General features: G+C 46.9%; 1 protein-coding gene across 1 annotated transcript in view; it reads left to right on the top strand.

Moving 5' to 3' along the window:
* Positions 1 to 2,078: 2,078 nt before the first annotated feature.
* LOC104836731 (alpha-2-macroglobulin-like protein 1) overlaps positions 2,079 to 21,935 on the top strand; it is a 39,230-nt gene continuing 19,373 nt past the window's right edge. Inside the window, exons 1-26 of the mRNA XM_010575453.1 lie at positions 2,079 to 2,146; positions 2,574 to 2,754; positions 4,025 to 4,069; positions 4,397 to 4,541; positions 5,202 to 5,254; positions 5,578 to 5,598; positions 6,134 to 6,293; positions 6,911 to 6,995; positions 7,373 to 7,487; positions 8,786 to 8,894; positions 9,733 to 9,842; positions 10,631 to 10,795; positions 12,009 to 12,242; positions 13,131 to 13,194; positions 13,710 to 13,855; positions 14,419 to 14,565; positions 15,760 to 15,933; positions 17,515 to 17,620; positions 18,164 to 18,272; positions 18,367 to 18,592; positions 18,799 to 18,925; positions 19,071 to 19,192; positions 19,369 to 19,420; positions 19,740 to 19,823; positions 20,415 to 20,591; positions 21,833 to 21,914. Of these exons, the coding sequence (XP_010573755.1) occupies positions 2,079 to 2,146; positions 2,574 to 2,754; positions 4,025 to 4,069; positions 4,397 to 4,541; positions 5,202 to 5,254; positions 5,578 to 5,598; positions 6,134 to 6,293; positions 6,911 to 6,995; positions 7,373 to 7,487; positions 8,786 to 8,894; positions 9,733 to 9,842; positions 10,631 to 10,795; positions 12,009 to 12,242; positions 13,131 to 13,194; positions 13,710 to 13,855; positions 14,419 to 14,565; positions 15,760 to 15,933; positions 17,515 to 17,620; positions 18,164 to 18,272; positions 18,367 to 18,592; positions 18,799 to 18,925; positions 19,071 to 19,192; positions 19,369 to 19,420; positions 19,740 to 19,823; positions 20,415 to 20,591; positions 21,833 to 21,914 (3,107 nt within the window). The remainder of the gene's footprint in view (positions 2,147 to 2,573; positions 2,755 to 4,024; positions 4,070 to 4,396; positions 4,542 to 5,201; positions 5,255 to 5,577; positions 5,599 to 6,133; positions 6,294 to 6,910; positions 6,996 to 7,372; positions 7,488 to 8,785; positions 8,895 to 9,732; positions 9,843 to 10,630; positions 10,796 to 12,008; positions 12,243 to 13,130; positions 13,195 to 13,709; positions 13,856 to 14,418; positions 14,566 to 15,759; positions 15,934 to 17,514; positions 17,621 to 18,163; positions 18,273 to 18,366; positions 18,593 to 18,798; positions 18,926 to 19,070; positions 19,193 to 19,368; positions 19,421 to 19,739; positions 19,824 to 20,414; positions 20,592 to 21,832; positions 21,915 to 21,935) is intronic.

Genomic DNA, 21,935 nt, shown 5'->3' with positions numbered 1-21,935 from the left:
CTTACAGTGTTGCAGGCGTTCCAGCTGTGCTAGGCAGGAGAAGGATGCTGCCACACAGGAAAGCGATGCTCCACATAGCTGATTGCAGGTCAAATCCCTCCACAGAAAGCTTAGCCTCTCCTCTGTCCCCACCTCGCCCCTGCTTCTGCTGTCTTCCTTCTTCCCTCTCCCCCTCATCCAGAGCTGAAGGACTTTGCAGCTCCTGCCCTGACAGGGTGCCCGTCTCTCTTGGCTTCGAAACCAAGAAGGTGGAAATCATGCTGCGCATGGCTGGGGCTGGGATGTGGGCGGGTGGAAGGGGTGGAGACAAGGTTTATTGCCTACACACCAAAGGCACTTGCCTCGAGGCTTTGTAAGGCTTGTTGATATTTCTTTGGGAGATGACTTGCTCTGCCTTATGCACCACAGCTGATGGCAGGAGGAGTGCTCAGTTACTATATTTGGTACGGGGGCCCAATTTTTAGAAAGGTGTCTTTACTGGGATTTCATCGGAAACATCCTGGGACAAATTCATTCTTTGTGATGCCAGTGGATTTTTCTTCAGGATTGTTCTTCTTCCGTAGAACCTTTTTTTTATGTATTATTTACTTCTTATTGAAATTTCACTCCTGCCCTGCAGCCTCCAGCCAGCCCAGCCCAGGGTTTCACACATAGCTCTGCCAGTGCCCCCATTCCTCCCTGGAAGAAGGGAAGAACTTTAGCATGTTATTATCTTTTTGTTGTCTGACTGTTCCGATTTAACTTCAGAGGCAGCCAACCTGATGACCATTCAGAGATGCAAAGCCATGGGGAGTGTTTCTGAAAATCAGGCAGAACTCAGATCGTTTTTTGTCCCACTAGCTTAGGCTTGAACTCAAAACCCTGTTGATTTCAGAGAATCAAATATGCTCCCAGATCAGTGACATACAGTGCTTTAAACCTGCAGATAATCTGCAATGTCAGTGCTAGGTTAAAGGCTAGTGTGTTGCTGTTACATTGGACGGTGCACTAAGAGAGTGGATGCTAAGCACACATATGGGGACTGTGCCAAAGTAAATCCAGGGGATTGCTTCAGCTAGGAGCAAAGAGTGGGTGGATGGCAAATTCACTCTGTATTGTGTACCTTTGGTTATGCTCTGCAAAAACACAGCTGGGGCCAGGGCAGGATGAGGACATCCACCTTCCAATGAGGTTGTAACTAGAGGGCAAATACATCCAAGTCCTGTTCACTTTACTGCTGCCACCCAGGAAAAGGAAATACAAAGTTGCAGTGCCCGAGAAGAGTCAGGAGGAGATGGATGGTGGTGGCAGTGTAGAACTACCTTATGGCTGGAAGAAGGTGGCAGAAGACCAGACATCTGGCGGGGGGGGGTGTGGGGTGTGGGGTGTGGCACGTAAAGTAGAGATCTGCTAAAATATGTGGGGATTTAAAGCATCTTGCTTTATTTGGAAAAGCCTTACAATGGAGCTACAAGAGGAGCTGGCAGTGGGTGGCAGGAGCAGCTCTGGAAAAGGTCTGTACCCAGGAGGATCAGACAAGGCTGGGATGGATGGGTGGACAGAGGTAGTGATGCAGGGAATGGAGGTGAATTGAAAGGTTTTTACTCCAAGCTCTGATTAAATACTGGATGAGGGGAAGATCACTAATAATGCACAGAGAGAGTACTGAGGATGCTTTTTACAAGCTGAGGACAGTAGCTGACGTGCAGCTTTGGCTCTCATCGGGTGCTACAGCCAGGATGCAGACCAGCCACAGCTGAGATGAGGTTTTTCTCCTAAGTCCCCTTCAGCCTAGGTTAGAGGTCACCCACCCCACATCTCCCCACAGTGCTTTGGCACCCAATGGCCTGGAATACCATCTGAATGTAGACATGGGTGGAGAACTGTGCTGTGCAGCCTTTAATCTGGTGTTGGTGGAAGCAAGTAAATATTAGCTAACGTCATTAGCCTGGAAGAGGTACTATCTCCATATACCAACTCCCCCACTCTTTGGACTTAGGAGCATCTGAGGTGGGTATTTAGGATTGCTCCAGCCCATCAGTAGAGGCAGTTCTCTCCTCCTGTGTGGATCTTGTCAGCTGTCTGTCCCAGCCCAAGCAATGGGAGCACCAGTGCTCCTTTTAGCCCTGACCCTATTCCCAGTTGCAGCTGCAGCAAGCCTGGAACCGTGAGATTATCTCCTTTTGATTTCGGGGGGGCTTGGTGGAAGGGACTGTCATTGAAGGGTGGTACTGAGGTGCTGCAGTGTTTAGCATCACAGAGCTGAATGGTGGTGCCTCAGTCACTGAGTCTTCAGCTTCATTCCTGACACAGCCTTGCTCTGTGTACTTGCAATTGGAGTATTGTACACTGGGCAGCTGTGTCCTGGCTGGTGACAAGGTGGTGACAGACAGATATCAGGAGGTCTCTAGTTCCAAACTGGGCATGTTGTTTCTTTCTGGTATGGAAAGGGAGCTGCGCCATAGCTCCTTCACTGCAGGCCTCTAGACATTTCTGACCCCTGGTCTACCTCTTCATGAAAGCAGCAGAGATGGATTCTGGCTTGTCCACCTCAGCCTCTGAATTGTTTTTGAACATCTCCTGCTCTCTTCTAGTCACTATATGGTGGTGTTCCCTGCTGTCATTCACCATTCCCAAGAGGAGAAGCTCTACATTCACCTCAGCTCCCTGACTGAGGCCGTCCACCTGGCCGTCACCTTGCAGGCAACCCAGAATCACACACTGGTGGAACAAGATGTGGAGAAGCCAGGCACTTTTCAGTGCATCACCTTCCAGGTGAGTGTAGCTGTGGCTGCTGATTTGGCAGTGGATGCTCTCACCTTCACTTCAGACAGGAGCCCAGCACTTCTCTGCGTACACTGTCCTTTGCCTTGCCATGGGTTGCAAGCAGGTCAAGTGTATTTCCCTACCAGTGCCAGGCAAAATACAGCAGTGTCCTGGAGCCTAGCAAAGTAGGGAATCTTTCTTGTGTAGATAAAACCCTGTTCTTTTGACCTGTATCAGTCCATTTCATCCTACTTAAAGCCTGTTGGAAAACACTGACTTTCAGTTTACTCAGTGTTTAGTCCCTAAAAATGCTTCTATATCATAGTGCAAGTCAATGCATTGGGAATACATTCTTTTCATCCTCGCTTCCTCAGAAGCCTGCCCCTCCAGCTCCAAGAGGACCATCCTGCTCTAAAGCTGCATCTATATTGCAAGGTGTAGTTGCAGCTTGCATGGACATTGAGCTTGCTTTAATTTACCTGTGGTGGGTGGTGATGGCGCTGAACCCACAATGAACTGAATTTCACTTAGGCAGTCTGCATATTTCTTGGGTGGCTTAAGTTCCTGTCATTGCAACTTTGCTGCTCTACTTAGCTTAACTAGACACACTGAGGCTGGGGCATGAGTACAGGACCTTCAGTTGCTTTTCTGGAGAGCCGTGGAGATGTGTCTGGTGCTGAGGCTCTACAAACTGCCCCTGTCTTCCTCAGCACCGTGCAAAGTCGCTGTGCCTATGCCCTGATCGTCCTGCAGATTCAGCAGAACTCAAGGAAGGGCTGTAGTCACTTCTGGTTCTTGCATCAACAAGACAATGATTAACTAAGTGTTTGGTGCCAGCCCTCAGGAGAGAGCAAGTCCTGGCTTTGGAAAACCAAGGAAGTCTGCTGTTAGCAAGAAGAACCTTTCTCCTGGTGAGCTGAGTCCTTCTGATACTGAGATGTCCTGGTTTTGCCTGATCAGTATCTCGTCTCCCATTAGTGTCTTGGTCAGCTCCAGATCTGACTTCCCTATAGTTTTTCTTGGTTTCATAAAAATCACATTTATGTGAAGAGGGAGAATAACATGTTGGTTGGTTCACTCTTAGGTTCATGAAAAAAAGACAGGCAGTGACTGCTTCTTCCCCCTATAATGACAAGCAGGTTAGAGACAGAGTCATACAGTGGAATTTGGACTCTGAAGTTTGGGGATTTTTTAACAGTAAAATGATGTATTACATCTAGGATAAGATGCAAAGTCTCTGACAAATTTGTTTTCCATTTCCTTCTATCAATCAACCTAGGTGCCAGAGTTCATTCCCAGAAAAAGAGATGATTCCACGTCACACGTAAGACACCTCTCTTGGCTGCCTCTCCTCTTACAAACTAGAGGGCTTCAGCCTCTCCTGTGTCTGACCCATGTTAATGTTGGAGATGCAGGGTGGGAAAGATAGTAAAGGGGAGAAAGAAAAGTGGAAAGAGGCAAACATGACAAGGAGAAAGGCAGAGAAAAGAGAATGAGGAAGCTGGGGAGCACAGAGAAGACTATGACTAGGGCAAGGAGAGAGATAAATCAAAGGAGGGGAAGGGAGGAGAGGGAAGTTGGAGATTTTGGTACGACAGTTGACTCAAGCTACTTGTAGTCTCAGGCAGTTTGGTTTTTTTTAACCTGACAGCCAGAGGTGGTGGTTTTTCTGCATGTCCTGATCCACAGTGGGGACAATGTGCTCTTTGAGGGTCGCAAGAAGGTTCTGGTGAAGCCCCAGAAGAATGTAATACTGGTAGAGACAGACAAGGGCTTATACAAACCTGGCGAAACAGGTAAGGCAAGAAGGTGGCATATGGAAATGGGGAGGGAAGGGTCAAGGTAGCAGCCACATCCAGGGGGAAGATTTCACCAAGTGCAGCAAGCTACGCTTGTTGGGGGTGGAAGATAGCAGACTTCTATTATCAGATGTTTCCAGGAACAGCATGAGTCAGGGTGTTCCCCTCCGAGCTGTGCTGCACTAAATGCCCAGCCTGCTGCTTCTGGGTGTTGTTTTGGTGAAGTATCTCTAGTGAGACCTAAAAGGAACGCCAGGACTCTTCAGGACACTGAAAAATCTCTTGGCTTTTTGAAGACTGTTCTTAATATTTCAGTAAAGCCTAGAGTGACAGTTCCGAGCTGTAGAAACAGAGAGTTATTCCACAGTCTTTACAATATGAACGGACTGCAGACAGACCAACCCCACTGTTTAACACATCACTGTAATCTTCCCATGTAAAGGCAGTGAGTTTCCACAGCCTGCAGCTGCATATCAACCTCCCAGACAAAGTCCTCTGGGGTGGGAGGTGCTGGGGAGGGCTGTTTGGGGAAAGACCTGAATACCCCTGAGGTAAACAGAGAGACATGAATACTGGAGCACAGAAAAGGAGAAGCAGATTTGTGCAAGGACATGTTGCAGTCAGAATGCTTTACTATCCTTTTCTTTCTATCCCCAGTGAAATTTCGAATTGTGAATCTCGATGAGGACCTTAAGGTCATTAAAAATGAGGTGAGTGTCACCTTGTGCTTTTCTAGAAGTAGGAGCCTCAGCATAAGACACATTGAGAGGCTCATGAAAAAGACATCTCCCTTCATGCCTGTTAAACCATAAGAACAAATGATCTTTGAAGGGAAACCACTCATCCACTGGTCCCTTGGAGAAAGACTGCAGTGTAAGCTAGCACAGAGGGAAGAGGAGACCTAGTGTGGAGTCTGGATGGGGTAGAACTTTCTGGTCAGGGGCCCACATCAGGCAGTGTTATTAGTACTGGTTCACATGGATGCTGTTTTGCTCTGTACAAAACTGAGCTTGTGTTTCTCTTGTTTTTACAGTATTCCCAGATATGGCTGCAGGTAAGTGACAAAGAACTGACCAAAGGGTGTCTCTTCTACTGTGTCCTTTCACTCCTGGACAGAGTTGTTCCACAAACATAACATCATAAGGTTATGGTTATGGTTCAGGTTCAGCTCAAGTCTTTTCTACCTAGTCAGCCTGGGTTCTTCATTCAAACCAGCACCTCTGTGATGCACATAGCTGAACTAGAGGCAGCGCAGTAACGAACCTTTGCCCAACACCTTGTCTGCACAGAGCACAAAGCACAAGGCTAAGCACTCACTAGATGCAGCACAGCTGCTTCTCCTTCGCACAGTGTTATGGTGTTACCACTTCCCAGTAGCTTTACTGTTCTTGAGAGCCTTTGCAATTCAAAAGTTCAGTAAAAGGATACTGGAGGGATGAGAAGGAATCTCACCTGGTGATCTGGCATCCTCTCTACTGGGGCAAGGGTAAGCCCTCGCAGTGCTTTCTTGTACCCGAGTATGGCTGGACCTGCCAGGTATCCATGCTCCCAGTGTGACTTGGTGCCTCTGCACGTCCTTTCCCAAATAGGATCCTGAATATAACCATATTGCTGAGTGGTTGAATGTAAAGTCAAGACATGGCATTGTGGATCTATCTTTCCCCCTGGCCTCTGAAGCACCCCTTGGGAAGTATACCATCTCAGTGCAACAAGACATGGCTCAAAAAACCTTCAGTGTTGATAAATTTGGTGAGACTTGGACAAGAGATGTGAGGGAAAAGCAGTGTGGGTAGCTGGAGAAGAAAGCAGGGCGATGCAGCCATGTTTGTTAGACCTTTTGCTGTGGGAGAACAGCAGACTGGGGACAGGGACAGATGGGTCTGTGCACACATCTCATGCTGGGCTGGAGGTTCTGCAGCTGCGCAGGGTACAAAGGAGAGGCTGTGGTCTGACATCTTGTTCTAGCTGTGGCTGGACCCTGTGATGAGCGCTTTCTGCTGCTCATTGTCACCCTTTTCTAAGCTAGGCTTACTATCCACTCCAGTCAGCTGCTATAATAGGAAGCCACATCATGTCTTAGTCCCATTCAGTTACAGTGATGTAGGTAAGGACAAAACCCTGTGCCATTTAAAATGTTTATGCTTGACGGAGCTGGAGTAGAAAGCAGTCCCATGTGCAATTGTAGCAGCAAATAGAGGGTGATGTGGCTGAAGGGAGTAACCCCTGTTGCAGCATGGTGATGAATGACTGGGGACATTACTGTCTTTCCCCCCATCTAGACTGCAGCTATTAGAGAACTTACAGTCCGTGTCCATACTCAGTATTGCTTTTCTTCCTCCACCCTTATCTTCCTCTCTTCTATGCAGTACTGAAAAAATTTGAAATAGAGATTGAGCACCCTCCATTTATTGCTACAGCAGATGAGGAATTTCAGCTGAAGGTCTGTGGCAAGTGAGTACATGATACCGTTGTGATCTCTGGCCTTTGACTCCACAATCACCTCCAGATTGCCCATAGCCAAGAAATGGCCTGCCAGTATGATGTTCTTGCATTACCCTGTGGTTGCGGGAGCCAGATCACTCTATGGAACGGGCTCCTTCTTGCACCTGGTCATTTACTGTGAGGCTGAAGGACACTAAGGATGCTGGGTATACTGGGTGGAGAGGGATGTAAACTGATCTTAAGGGACGAGTTGAAGTTCCTGATCAAACAAGGTACAAAGCTCTCCCAGGCTCCACTTCCCCCCAGTGAGGGTGGGGGGTGGCCTGGATCAGAATTTCTGCTGAAGCGGCCAGTCTTCAGGTGAATGTTTCTCTCCTTTGACACAGGTATACCTATGGGAAGCCCGTTCAAGGGAAAATAGGTATTACTTTTATCACATTATCCCAGTTCTTGGAAGACAATTTCTCAAATTCTACTGGGATGAAGAAGCAAAACAGCTGGGTAGGTGAACAAATAGGAGAGTGGAACATATAACCTGCTGGAAATGTATGTCTGTCCCCTTAACCTGCCTCAGTGCACCTCTGATGTGCACCAACATGTTTAGTCTGGTGTCTTCCCAATTGCTAGACCCGATCAGACCATTGATTCCTCTTCCTGTGACCCTGTCGCTTGAATTACTGCTCTAGCTGCCCATATCTGACTCAGTGTTTCAGGAGAAGGTGTAAGCTCTGTGTAAGTAATGATGCCTGGGGCCTTTCCCAAGGGTCTGTATCATATTGTATGCAATCAGATCACTGGTCTATTCAGTCCTGTGACAGCTCCCACCGATAAACAGGCTATCAGAACACCAGATGGTCTGTGGCTTAATACCCTGTTTCTTGCTGTATCCGTGCACTTAATGGATCATCTTTAGCTTGCTAGTGTCCTGTCTGAGATTAAGTCCAGTGCTAGTTACACTTTCTGCACATTTGTGTTCATTATACATTTGTGGTTAAGCTCCACACTTGGTTTTTCCCATGGCTTTCAGAGGCAGCTCTTTCAGCCTGAAAATCACAAGAAAATATTTCTAAATGTCAGACCAGCCAGCAACAAGCCAAAATATAAAAATCCAGCTGGATCTCTGCATCTTTTAAAATGCACCCAGTAGCAAAATATCTCCAGCTGGAATGCTGTACAGCCTTAGCTGTGCAAAACACCAACTGAATGCCAGCTCCCTCTCAGATGGCATGTAAGAGGCCCTGCAAGGTTCTGTGGAGAACTTAACAGGCATGACTAGAAACACTTTGTCCCCCTCCCCTCTCTGGCAGACTGGTTGTACCCAGTCTCTGCCTTAATGCTTGGCAAAGCTCTTGCAATCTGGGACTGGCTGGATGCCCTTGTTTAACACGGCCACGTCACAGAGATGGTCATGACTGGAAAGCCACACTGTCAGGATTTATTCATCAGGGCCATACAGTTTCAGGGAGGAGGTTACCTTTAGCTCAGGTAAAGACACTCATTCTCTTTCAGCTGCAGGATCTTGGCTTAATCCAGCCTCCTGAGTTTGTGACATAATTGACCCTTGTGTGATTTGCCTGAAGCACTTTTTTCTGCCACTTTTTTGGTGACTATTTAATCCAAGCATGTTGATTTTCTTCTCTGGCTATGGTATCCCTGATGGGTTTTGGCAGTTATAGGTTTTTGAGCTTCCATCTGTTCCACAAGTATTTGGAAATACTTCTTTAGGATTGCCCAGCATCTATGTAACAGTTCATCTTCCTCCATGCTCTTCCTCTCTGTTCATATCTCTCTTTCTGCAGGCAAACAAGAATGGCTGCACTACTTTTACAGTGAAGACAGAGACTCTGGAATTAAAGAAAACTGACAGCTGCATAATTGTGGTAGGAGAAATGGTGGAAGATGGAACAGGTACTGGAAAATATGTGAAGCGTTCTTTTCCTTGCAGGCAACTCCTTTGGTTTTGGCCTTTCTGTGACAGTTGAATTCCTTTTGAAAAAGTAACTTGTGGGTTCCCAAGTCCTCTGGCATGATGATAGTCTCTATTCTAGTACCTCTTCCATCTATCATTACCAGATTTCCTAATCTTCTCCAACCCTCATCTCCACTAGCATGTATATAACATTTTAGTGATTGCCTGGACACCAAGGTGTTCCTCAGCCAGATGCAAAGCTCTGGCTAGCCATGGAAAAGTCTGCAATAAGTCCTTGCAGTCCTTGCTAATTGTAGTGCGCCATCCTGACAGGTAGCCCCTACCCACAGTCTCTTGTCCTCTCTTTTCCTAAGCCTGAGGCAAGGCTGCTTATGCACACTCCTGTTGTGAGGAATGCCATTCTGCTCCCTTTTAGCCTGACACATTATTGACTATAAGGAGGTAGGTTTTCAGTATCAGTGTTAATGTGCACCTAGCTCTGGCAACTGCAAGTGTCCGTTGTTTGAACTGTCACACTGTGGGTGGGGTCCTTCAGGCCACTTTTAGGTATCTGCAGTGTAGCTGTCTATAACTAAACAGTCCTCTACTTTCTCCTTATCTTCAATAAAGAGAAAAAAAGTACTTATAGGGTACAATGCATCATGTCATGAAGCAGAGGGCCCAGAAAGGTTGACAGAATCATATCCTGGAAGAATGTATTTTGTCTCCTAAATTTAGAGGTTATAGATGTTGTAGGTAGTGTTGAAGCATCTTCTTGTCTTCTGCTTCCCTAAGAGCACTGCTAGGGTTTAATAGATTTCTCATCTCTCCACACAGGAGCAAAGACTATAGAAATAGTTAAACTTCCTATTGCAACAAGAATGAAGTCTATAGAATTTATCAACCTCCATTCATTCTACAAACGTGGACTACCATACACAGGAAAGGTAACACCCAGAGATCCCTTCTCTGCTGAGAATACATCATAGATCTAATCTTCTGTTGGTAGAAAGTAACAATCTCCAGGAAACTAAGTGCTGGTACCCAGCAACTATGAGCAAAACCTCCTGTAGAAGCAATTTCTTCTCCCCATCCTAACCTAGTATATTCCCTGGACAGGAATTCTGGGGCCAGCTGCAGTCTCTGGAGGCTTCACCAGGAGTAGCTCCTGAAACTGGTCTGTGCAATAAAAGGCATATGGGATGGGGGTGGCATTGGCAGGGAAATAACATTCCTTTCGGACAAATGCTCATGGTAACTTGGCAGAAATCACTAAAGCCTTGCATATCAGTTCACTGGCAGTCATTTCTAACTCAAGTCCCCTGGGTGATGCTAGGACTGCTCTCCCATTGGGGCTAGAAACACTTTCACCCGGGCCAGTACTAACCCCAGCGTGAAGGAAGGCAAAGAACAGCAAAAGTTAAGTTGCCGGAAACAAGACAGTTTCTGATCATCAAAGATCCTGCAGCATTGTCCAAGAAAAAGCCCAGGATCTGAGGAAACTACCTTTTTTCCCCCCAAACAGGGGTCTCATTTGGCTGCACTACCGTTTATTTCTAATCCTCAAAGCTAGACATTGTTGGTTTTGTGTATTTATTGCACTTTTATTTGGATCCTTCCAACTGTCTAAAAGCTGGAAGGGCTGAGGAAGCCCAGTGATAGAAACAATATTAACCACTGGCCATGCCTTGGAGTGTGACACTATGGGGTTTTATCTTCCTCCCCTTCTCTGCAGATGTTCTGCCACAGTGACAATTCTCCCCTCAGAAATGAAACGGTCTACCTAAGAGTTGACATCAATGATGAGGAGACACATCTATCGTTCCTCACAGATGAGAACGGGGAAGCTCACTTCTCACTGGATACCACCAGCTGGAACAGCACACTGGTTTCTCTGAAGGTGAGCATCAGCCACAGAAAAAGGAGGATAAAGAGGAAGGTAGGCTGAGGAAAGGGCTAGAAAGTGGAAGAAATTTGAGGTTTTGGAGCACAGCCCTCTGGTTCCTGATCTCATTTGACTATATCTGTAGAAGCATCTTTAATTTCTCTCCAGTGCCATCTCCTCAGGGAAGCCGGAGGCTGTGCTGCAACAGTTCAGCCAAATGGTCACCAAAGGTGCTCTGCTGTCCTGAGCTGGAGCACGATCCTAATCTTTTATATCCCCCTCATCTTCCTTTGACTCCACTGAAAACATCTGTTAATCTGAATACTTCCTCGGAGGAAATCTCCCCTTTCTCCACACTGGGACATGTTGGAGGTGGCTCAGCAGAACTGGCAGTTGACACCCGTCTCTGTTGAACTCCACTTCTTGTGGCTGCTCTGGCCCTATAGCTTGTCCAGGCTCAGCTGGGCAGGTAGATGCTCTTGACCTCCCTTTCAACACCAGACCTTGAAGTACTTGGTTTCTTCCCCTCACAACTTCTTATCCTACACCTGGAGCTCATTGTTACCAGCCTGGCAGTACACCCATCTTCCCATTCCCTGCATTCCTGCAGCCGATGTGGGATTCATGCCCAAGCAGTAAAATCTCCTATTGCCATCCATTTCTCAGAGACTGGAACTGTTGTTCCAGATGTTTTTCCCCGAGATCCCAGTCTATCTAGGGTGAGGTTCCCTAATTTTGTTGGGCAGGATTTGGTGATCAGAGGTTCTGAAATCTAGGAGGTAGGTTTCTGTCCTCAGGGAGCTGGGGGACAGGGTCCTTGTTCCTAGGCCCACAGCTATTGTCCACAGAGCCCTAAATTATCTGCAGAGAAGTAGAGCTTCACTGTACAAAAGCTGTTTTGGTGCCTGTTGTGCTTCAGGGCATCTGACCAGAAACATAAAATGAAAACAGCAGTGCTGTGCTGGGGCTAAAGTCTGGTGTGGGGTGTGTCCCCATGGAAAGATAAAGGAGGAAAAATGAGATTGTGGGCAAATCTCCTAGACTTAGATTTTTGCTAAAACTTCATAAGAGAAAGTCTCATAAGAAACTTTAAAATGACATTTAAACAAAAGAGTATTTTAAGCATACAGATGTGTGCTCAGGTAATAACTTAGTGTTTTCAGCAGGTATACAAGCTCCCTTGTATCACTTGATACTGATTACCAACTCATGTTTTTGTGCTCTGAAGGGTACCTACAACCTTGGAAATGACGATGAGCAAGATTCTTCAGAAAGTTACACAAAAGTTGAGGATAGCTTCCACTGGCTGAAACCTTTCTACTCTGAGAGCAACAGCTTCCTTGAGATCAAGGCCAGGGATGATGAGATGCCCTGTGATCAACAGCAGGAAGTACAAGTGGATTATATCCTTGACCGGAATAAACTCAGCTCTGAAGCAGATCACATTGATTTCTACTACTTGGTAAGCGCAGCAGACAGCTGAGTCTCAGGGCAAGATTATGCTTCCTGGCATTCTACCCTTTTCACACAGCACATAGATACTCACAGGAAAGTGTAAGCTACTCCCAGGCCAGTATTAGTCAGTTTGTAAGTTCTGTTCTGCCCAAACCTCCTCCTGTTTTCCAGTTCCTGGACCTGCTCCTAGCCCCCAGCTGCTTTGCTTTGTTCAGAGTGCCTGGACCTAAGCTTGGGTGATAGATGCCTGCCATTCACCCTACTTTTTATTATGTTCACATGGGTGGTAATGGAGGGCTAGCCTGGTTTCTGCCCAGCAAGTATGCCCCAGACTTCCATCTGTGTCTGGGGCAATCTGTCTGTGAACTAAGAGGCAATCTCTGGGGCAGCTGACATCCCCGGGCCTGTATATTTAGAGGAAAAAGCTTCAGATTGCACAGGGCCTTGATGTATTCCAGAAGTATGTAATAATTTTTTGATGAAGTCCACTTTCAAGAAAGTGAGTCCAAAGCAAGAATGTGACTACAGCCTAGCTGAGAGGTTATGGGTATCTTGGTTACTGCACTGGGCTCGTTTGTATGGTCAAAAAGTAAGGTATCCTAGTAATGTGAAGATCAGAGTTCACTGGGGCTTAAGAGCAGCTGCTCTTAGCTGCAGATGTATATCTGGCTTTGCAAGCGGCCATGTCTTCTCATTGCCTAACCAACAGCATCCGAGTCCCTTCCCAGCCATGCTATTGCCATCTCTGCTGCAGAACTCTTTAGGTCATGTTCTGCCAGAGGAGCTTCTGTGACAACATCTGTCAGACGTCCTTCTCTCTTCTCTTGCTCTTTTCCCACTCTCCTCATGCTGTCAGAATTCAGGCCCTTGAATGGCTCTTCTCTTTGCTCTTCAGGTGATAGCAAAAGGCAAGATCCTTTTCAGTGGAGAGAAGCAGGTGCCAATTATCCAGCATGAGAGTGAGTAGAAATGCATGAAGTTCAGTGCCTCATAACACACCCCAGAAAACTGTGACCACTCTCCTGTGACAATCTCTGCAAGTGTTCTTATTCACAGGTGGGAGCCATTGAACTGAGTTCTTAGTGGTGGTCCACCTCATTAGACCAACACAATCTCATATCAGTTCAGTGTCCTTCTAGGTGACTGTCCTTCTCCTGCCTTGTCTGATTGATCTAATACCCAACATTATGACTTCGCTACTAGCTTGTACCATTGGAGAAGATACAAAATTTGAGTAGCTTGCCTGTTTATCTAAGGTGCAGTAGGGAAGAGGAATATTTTTGCCAAACTTGAGCCAAAGAGGTGGCCAGTATCCTAGGTTTATTGTTAATCTGTGACAGTGTCTGTGTGGGATGTTCTTATCTGCAGGTAGAAATTATTAAATTCCCTCTTTTGATTCTTATTGTGTGTCCTACCCCAATGAGCTGATTCAAATGAATGCTTTCCCTCTCTTCCTTGCTGCTATCTTGTGCAGATCTGCAGGGCTCCTTCTCATTGACGCTGACTATTGGCAATGACTTCCTGCCTGACATCAAGCTTCTACTGTATGCAGTCTTCTTGGATGGAGAGGTGGTGGCTGACGTGGAAGACTTTCAAGTAGAAAAGTGCTTTAGGCACAAGGTGAGTAGAAACACAAGGAGTGCGAAAGCATCATTGATGTGCTCTGGCCTGCTGTGATTCTTGGTCCTCAGGGCCAGTGGTATAAGCTGGATATATGCCAAACCAGATGCCCAGCATTTTTGGCTGGGAAACAAAAGAGGTAACCTCCTTCTTCCCTGAATTCCTAGTCCTGCCCTCCCCAACACTGACTGGCAAGCCTTTCCCAAGGAGTAAACCAGGCCCTCTTGAACTCTATTTTCTCTCCCCATTCCCCTTGCTTGGGAACACACTGTCCCCATGTTCTCCCTAACACAGAAGAGACGCCTGCCTGTTTAGCTCCCTGTGGTAGCTCTGGATCAGCGGGTGGTGGCTGTGTGGTGGTAGGGGAATTCTGGCTGGGCTGTATGCGCTGCAGCCCCTGTAACCTTCCCAATGGGTTTCCAGGAGGGCCTGTCTCAGTGTCTCAGCATCTCAGCCCCCTTCCCCACCTTATTGTCCGACTTTCCATTTGCTGCCCAGACGTCTAAGAGTCACAGGGTCCCACTCTCCAACGCTAAGCCCCCTGACCCTGTCTTGTTTTGCAGGTGGCACTGGACTTCTCACCCAAGGAGGAAGTCCCAGATTCAAAAGTCAGTCTGGACCTCAAGGCTGCTCCGGGGTCCTTGTGCTCTATCCAAGCTGTTGACAAGAGTGTCCTTCTGAAGGAGAACAACACCCTAACAGCAGACACAGTGAGTGCAGCCTGCCGTGACCAACCCCCTGCTATCTGCCTGCCTTCTGTCTCCATGCACTGGCAGGAGGAAGCCCATAGTCCGTCCCAGGACATGGCTGCAGTGTTAGGTGGCTGCCCTGCCGTTCCCCCTCCTCGGCCTCTTCTGAGCAGTAATGTGGCAGTCACGTTCCTTGTGCACCAGCCCTGCACTGTGGACCTCTACCTGAAGAGTGGTGGATGCTGCACGGCACCGGAGGGGTAGGCGGGGAGAGCAGCTTCAAAGAGATGCTGGTGCTTTCTGCTTGGAGGGCAAGTGCTTAGCAGCTTTCCTCACATCCACCTGTCTCTCTGCTCTTCCATCTTCCACCAGGCAGTGAGGCTAAACATCTGAAATGGAATTTTGCCCCAGTAGAGTCCTCCTGCCCCTCTGCCCCAAACGTTGCTGAATTACAACCATATGACAGATCAGGCTGAGCACCTGAGCAGTTCTTTAGAGAACAGTAGCTAGGGGACAGCACCCAGCACACCCAGTGGCTGGTGAAAAGCGGTCAGGATTTTGTCAGCACCCAGGTACATTCTGGGAATCTAGAAGGGTTGAAGAAACTCACCTCAAAGCAGCTGTGTGTTTCAGAAGAATGAATTTAAGACTTAGAACAAAAACACTGCAAGAATTGAAAATCCTAACATAATTCCACAATGTACACCAATGTACACATGTATATGCCTCATGCAAAGTTGTAAATTAAGTTATAGCAGGTCAGACTGTTACAAAGAAGCCTCACCAAATCCAGGAGGACTTGCTGTACCTGTAGATGGGATCCACAGTGTGATCTGGTGTTCCATTTTATAGGAATGCTGTTCTAGTGCAGAGCACTTGCATCATCTACTAACAGGTATATAAAGTAGTAACATTAAATACGGAAGTCAGATGTGCCAATGCCTTGTGCTCAAACTGAATCATGCATTTTTATCCTAACCTTGCACCCTAGAGTTAAAAGGCTTGAACTGTCAGAGGTGAAAGTCTGCAGACTAAAAGCTACTTGCCTACATGCAGTCCTTGGGCTTCATGTCCTTTAGTATAAGCTGGGCCAAAGCCAACTTCCTCAACTGTAAAGCTTTACAAAGTATAATAGAGGGCTACGGTCCAAATATTTGACCCACACACATGCTTGTTGGTCAGTTCCTTATGAAGGCCTCTGTTTTTCCATTGCAGCTGTATGAGAATGTCTTTGATGACAGCTTTACAACTGGACAACGAGGGTACCCTTATCACTTGGAAGACTTTGAGGCGTACCCTTGTCTGCCCCAGCAGCCCAGTCTCAGCAAAAAGACTTGGATGGGAGCACCATGGTACCAAAATGATGCTGATGTCTTTATTCTGTTTAAGGTGAGTGTCTACACTTCCACTAAACTTTTCCTGAGCCAGTGGTTGCCAGTATGCCATCCTGAATGCCTACAAGAATTTACTCTTAGCAAACTTCGGCTGCCCTGACTTTCATAGCTACAAGTAATCTGTGCCTTGTTCTTCAGTGTAGCCACACTCATTTGGGGACTATGGGGAAAGGTGAAACTTATAAGTAAGCATAGTGCAAACCATCTGATTAGAGCAAGACAGTGTCAAAATTAACAAACTTAGTTTAGGCTACCATACCTACAAAGGGGGAGTGGCAAGAATATGCCAATAAGACCTGAGCACCTCACCATATTTTGACCAATCACTAGTTGCCTCTTATTTTATTTACAAACTTCTTTACTCTGTGTTTCATTGAGTCTCTTCTTACTTCTTCTCAAAGCAGTTTTAATAAAAAGAAGGCCTTCACAAGTTGGCTTTATAGCTAACTATTAAGGCAAATGGCAAAATAAGCTAGTCTACTAACAGGCACAATAGCCCGAAAAAGATGTTTGCTAACTGAAACTCAAGAACGCTCCTTCTGACAGAATGCTGTTTAAAGAAATATATGCAAGTAAAAAGACCTCAGAATAGGAGAAGATGGTAACAACACACTGCAAACAACCCGAAATGGAGTCTGAGTTGCTTAGGCTTCTCAGACTGACAGAATTCTGCCTTACAAATGCAGACCTTGATTCCCCACAAAGGCATGGTACTGTGCTGTCTTCTAGGTGCTTACTCCTAGACTATGTTGGATGATAGTTAAAGGAGATCCCACCGTACCTCAGTTATTAGTGCTCCTGTAACAGATGACTGTCCTGTAACATATGACTAAGTCCGCAGGCATGTACAGCCTCTGCAGAAAGGGTGAGGGCCCATAATGTCCATGAAGGGTTTTGGCACTTCAGGAAAGTAGAGGAGCTCTCAGTGACTTGCAGACCATTAAATGAAAGCAAGGATTGCTCACAGGATCAAATGAGTTCTTCTGGTGTGATGATGTCTTCTTCTCAGTCCATGCACATGAGCATGTATTCTGTCCAATATTGTCACCTTGTGAAGCACACAAGTCTTGTGTGTCTTGAGAGTCTGAGTCATTCAGACAAAAGCAGAATCCATAGTAAGTTGTGACCAAGTTCCCCATCAGTTTTCTAAGCCAGGACTGGCACTAACTTGTGTGAGAACAGTTGTCTGTGAACAGCCAGTCAGATCTTTCCATTCTAAAATTGTGCAGAGATTAAAAGCTTAGAATTTTTTTCTCTTAAGTTTTTTCATGGGATATATGGTGTTTGACTCTGGCTTATTGTTAGGGTCAGGCATATGAAGGACAGATCTAGCTGAAATTTACTTTTATGAGAAGTAATAATTGGCCCCAGTATTGCTCAGAAGCTAGTTTCCATGCCTCATGCACTGCCCAGAGTTTAAGCCTGTAAGTTTATGCATATGTGTACAAACAAGCAGCATTTTAAAGTGTTTCAGCTACCACCAGCCCCCTTACGATACCTGCTATCAGGAGATACTTTCAACATTCCTTGTTCCCTTTTATTTATCATTGATTTACTCTCTTCACTCTTTTCCCAGAAATTGCACATGAAAATATTAACCAATACTAGAATCAAGAAACCAGTTTCCTGTATGATACCAGGCTTTGAGAAAAAGATGTATTCTGGAAAAGACAATGTTGTTGGTAAGGAACAGACATGTCCATCTTCTTGGTTGAAGGGGCTCCTCCCTCCCAGTTCTAGTGCAGATGCCTGACTTCCATCCTGCTGTGTTTCTTGTTTGTGTATGAGAGGAACAAAGCTTGTGTCCAGTTCAATGAACCTGATTTACAAATCACAGATAAAAGCTCAAATCTCTGTGCTTTATTGGCTGTCCCTGTGTTCTGCACTTTTCACAGAAAATGCAAGCTCTCCACCAGCACTTTCACAGATTATGTAAAAGAGTGTGACTCCATTTGAGCCTGCTGTCTGCCCCTGGATCCAGACCAAACTTGCTGGATCTGTCAGACTAAGCCTCAGGCTAAACTCATCCGACTCTATCTCCCTAAAGCTGTGTTCCCCAAAGATACACACACTGTGTCAGATTCTCACTAAAACACTAACCCTGTCCACCCTTGTTCTGTGTCACAAACCATTTACGATTTGTGTTAGATTGCATGTGAATGAAGAACTAATTTCACCTGTAGCTACATCTGCTGTTTTCTGAGGTATTGTTTGCTTTCCAGCAGACAATCAGGTTGGCCACAGTGATTCTGCACCTCGCTCTGATGACAAGAAGACGCCAAAACCACGGACACTTTTCCCAGAGACCTGGATTTGGGATTTGGTCTCTGTTGGGTTGCTAACAGCCTCTACCTGCCCTCCCCAGACACACCCCTGGAGACTTCTGACTACTTCTGAGCAAGTTCTCCTCTTTCTCTTCCTGCTATAGGGACAACGGTCAAGTGTCTCTCCAAGTTGCTGTACCTGACACCATCACAGAATGGAATGCCAACGCCTTCTGTGTTGCTGATATTGGCTTTGGGTTCTCACCTCTGACTACTCTTAGGGTCTTCCAGCCTTTCTTTGTGGATCTGTCACTGCCATACTCTGTGATCCAAGGAGAGACTTTCAGCCTAAAAGCCACTGTCTTTAACTACCTCAAGGACTGTATCCAGGTGAGTATTCCCCCAATTACATGGCCTCTGTCAGAGCAAAAACTTGAGCCCAAAGGCAAGCTATGATCTTCTCAGGAGCCCTAGATACTGGCATCTGAGCCACAAAGCACAGCCTCACACTTCATGACCCATGGTATTTGCTCCTTTGTGCACTGCCTGTTCCTAACACTACGCCAATGTGTGCTTGTACACCCCACCACACTCAGGTGCGCACCACCCTCACAGAGACTCCAGAACTAAAGGTGGACGCCTGTCCAGGCTGTCAGTTCACCAGCTGCCTCTGCGCCAACGAAGCAAAAACCTTCGTGTGGAACGTGACAGCCACCAGGCTGGGTGAGGTTAAGCAGAGGGATGTGTGGCAGCTAGCGGGAAGAGGGGTGGAATTTGCCTGTGTCTGCATGTCTGGTCCCGATGCCATGCTGGTGTATACAGCTGTCTGCTGCAAGTGCTCAGCAATGTGCCCCTGTGCTCCCTGCAGGCAGAGTGAATGTCACTGTGAGCAGCGTGGCAGAAGATTCACACGATCTGTGTGATAATAGGATCGCTGTGACACCTTTGCAAGGAGAGAGAGACACAGTGATAAAACCTCTGCTTGTGAAGGTTAGTCACACCTCAGGGTGGAGAACACCTGGGGACAGTGGATCATCCCCTGAGGCAGTTAGCAAGATGCTAAGAGGAAGTTTAGCCCCTTCTTCTTGGAAGCAGACAGGCCTGCTGAGGCATGGTGACTTCCTTTCCTGCCTTCCCTATCTGAACTACTCATTCTCCATCTGCAGCCAGGAGGTGTCCTACAAGAGAAGACCCAAAACGCCTTTCTCTGTGCTGCAGGTATGGGACAAAAATCCCTGACTGCTATTGATCACGAGAGCACGATGGAAGGGACAGGGCTACTGCAAATACCCAGAGGTGGGGGGAATTTGTCAGAGAGCAAGTGCTGGTGGCACCATCCCTGCCTGGGAGAACAAGCACTATAGTTTGTCTATGTCTGTCTTCTACCTGGCAAAGTTTCCTGTACTGAGGCATTTGTTTGCAAGTCTCAGCTGCTGTGACTCAGTCACACTGAGGCTCACCTGGGTCTCCTTGGGATGTTATACTTGCATGTAATACTTCTTCCACAGGATAAATTTCTGGGTTCTGCCTTCCTCAGATAACACCGTCTCTGAAGAGTTCTCCCTAACTCTGCCTGCAGAAGTGCTGGAGGGATCTGGCCGAGCCACTTTCTCTGTGATTGGTGAGAAAGGCTTTCCCCGCTCTTGGGTCTCCAGTGGGAAGAGTTTGCACAATGCTTTGGCCTTAATGATGCATTGACCCAATTCCTCCTGAGATAAACTGTAGGGGGTGTGATGTTGGCCTCAGGAATGTGGATGAAGTAATCTTTTTTGATATGTATTCCTCTCATAAGGAATGATCCTGGGTGATCCCCAAGTGGCTGTAGGAGAAGACACAAAACGGGTTATTTCCTTTGATGTCTGTCACTGCCATCCACCTCTACCTAAGTGAACCAAAACCATCCTTGCAGATTTCCACCTAGTTTGCCTCTGTAATTCTTTTCCCTCCTTGATACCCACTCAGGAATGACAGCTCTCTTCACCTTTCTTCAGACTCCCTCAACCTTTGCATTCCTTCCCTCCTCCCAGAACCATGATGTCTTCCCTTTCTGTGCTGGCCTAATCTGGGAGAAATCTTAATCATCTCCATTCAGTGAGGGGCTGGTTCTTTTCCAGGATCCCAGCAGAGTTTAGAGAAGTCAGCAGTCCCTTTGTTTCATACTGCTAAAAGTGTGTGCTTTTGCTTTCTCCTGCCCCTTCACCTCAAACTTAAGGGGACATCATGGGCCCAGCACTTCAAAATTTAGACCAGCTGCTAGGGATGCCCTTTGGCTGCGGTGAACAGAACATGGTTCAGTTTGCACCAAACATCTTCATACTCCAGTACTTGAATAAGACTAAACAACTGGACCCAGAAATTGAAGATAAAGCACTGAAATTCCTGAGAACAGGTAATGTTGTCCTTCTTCCTTCTGCTGCAAACCAAAGGTGCTATAAATGAAGAGCGTGGGGTGCTGGTCTGGTGGGCAGGTGCAGGGCAGGAGTGGGAGCACTGCGAGAGCTGTGACAAAGGAAGGTATCACAGAGAATAAGGGAAATGTCTCATGGAAGGAAAAGCATGTTCCTGAAGAAGCAGGACTTCTGCCTCTGCCAGTTATTGAGGTACTAAGCCTGCTTTTTTGAGAAGGGTGTGGGTAATTAATGATTTCTATTGCTATGTGATGCCTGTGGTTTGTTCCCTTGGAAGTCCGAGGCAGATGGAAGTCCCTTGTGGAAACAGGGTATCAGCTACTATTAACTGGAATAAAGAGTGGCTTTTGAGGATAGATAGGAGTTTAGTAGCTTAGTGTTTCCCCATGTTTTAGGACACATAAGGTAGGGGCATGTCAGCTCTGTCCAGTATAATCTGAATTTAATACGGCGTCAGTGTCTGTGTCTCATTTTGCAATGTGCCTCACATTTCAACCTGCCAGTCTCCTTATCCTGCTACAACAGATAGGATTTTACTCCCTTTCCTTCCCCCTTTCTCTCTTGTACTGTGAGTTGGGACAGCTATCTGGGAGAGGGGGGCCTACCCAGGAGAATGGCAGCAGCAGAGAGGCAAGGTGGAAGGTAAACAGTGGGGCTGTGTGAAGGGTGGAGGAAGAGCAAACGGATACGGATGGTGTTCTGCCCTCAGAACTTAAAGGCATGGCCTTGTTGCTTTCTGTACGTCCCACAAAAAGTGCTTTCTTGAGTCCCAACAGGGCTAGCATCAGTGCTGACAAACAAACAGGGTTTCATATTGGTCCCCTCTAGGAAAAGCCTTCCTCCTCAGTCCTACAGCTCTTTTTATTCACAGCAACGTGCCCATGAGGGTTCCCTGGGGCACGGGGAGACATGAGGTGGCTGAGCATGTCACCATTCTGCAAACCAGCAGGGCAGATAGATATCCATGGTGCTTGCACATAACAGCTCTAGTAATGTAGAGCAGCTGCATGGGGCACTTCAGTGATGCTGTGCAACTGCTTCTTGTCATGCTGATGTGTGGGATGCATGGGGAATTGTGGGGTGGTAGGTTTGCCTCAGCATCTCTGATGGTAGGACGTGGTGAAGTCTCTTGCTGTGGAGACTTCTTCCCACAGCGGGGATACAGTTTGAGATGCTCCAGGCCCTCACACTGAGAGTCATGTCCTGGCACCCGCCTTCATAGGTTACCAGCGTCAACTGCTCTACAAACATGATGATGGCTCCTACAGTGCCTTTGGGAAAGCTGACAACCAGGGCAACACATGGTGAGTGACCAGAGTTGGTAC

Source organism: Haliaeetus leucocephalus, unplaced genomic scaffold (genome assembly GCF_000737465.1).
Source record: "Haliaeetus leucocephalus isolate CR32 unplaced genomic scaffold, Haliaeetus_leucocephalus-4.0 Scaffold473, whole genome shotgun sequence".
Taxonomy (NCBI): domain Eukaryota; kingdom Metazoa; phylum Chordata; class Aves; order Accipitriformes; family Accipitridae; genus Haliaeetus; species Haliaeetus leucocephalus.
The sequence above is the reverse complement of the archived record's forward strand: the minus strand, read 5'-3'. Positions and strand labels throughout refer to the sequence as shown.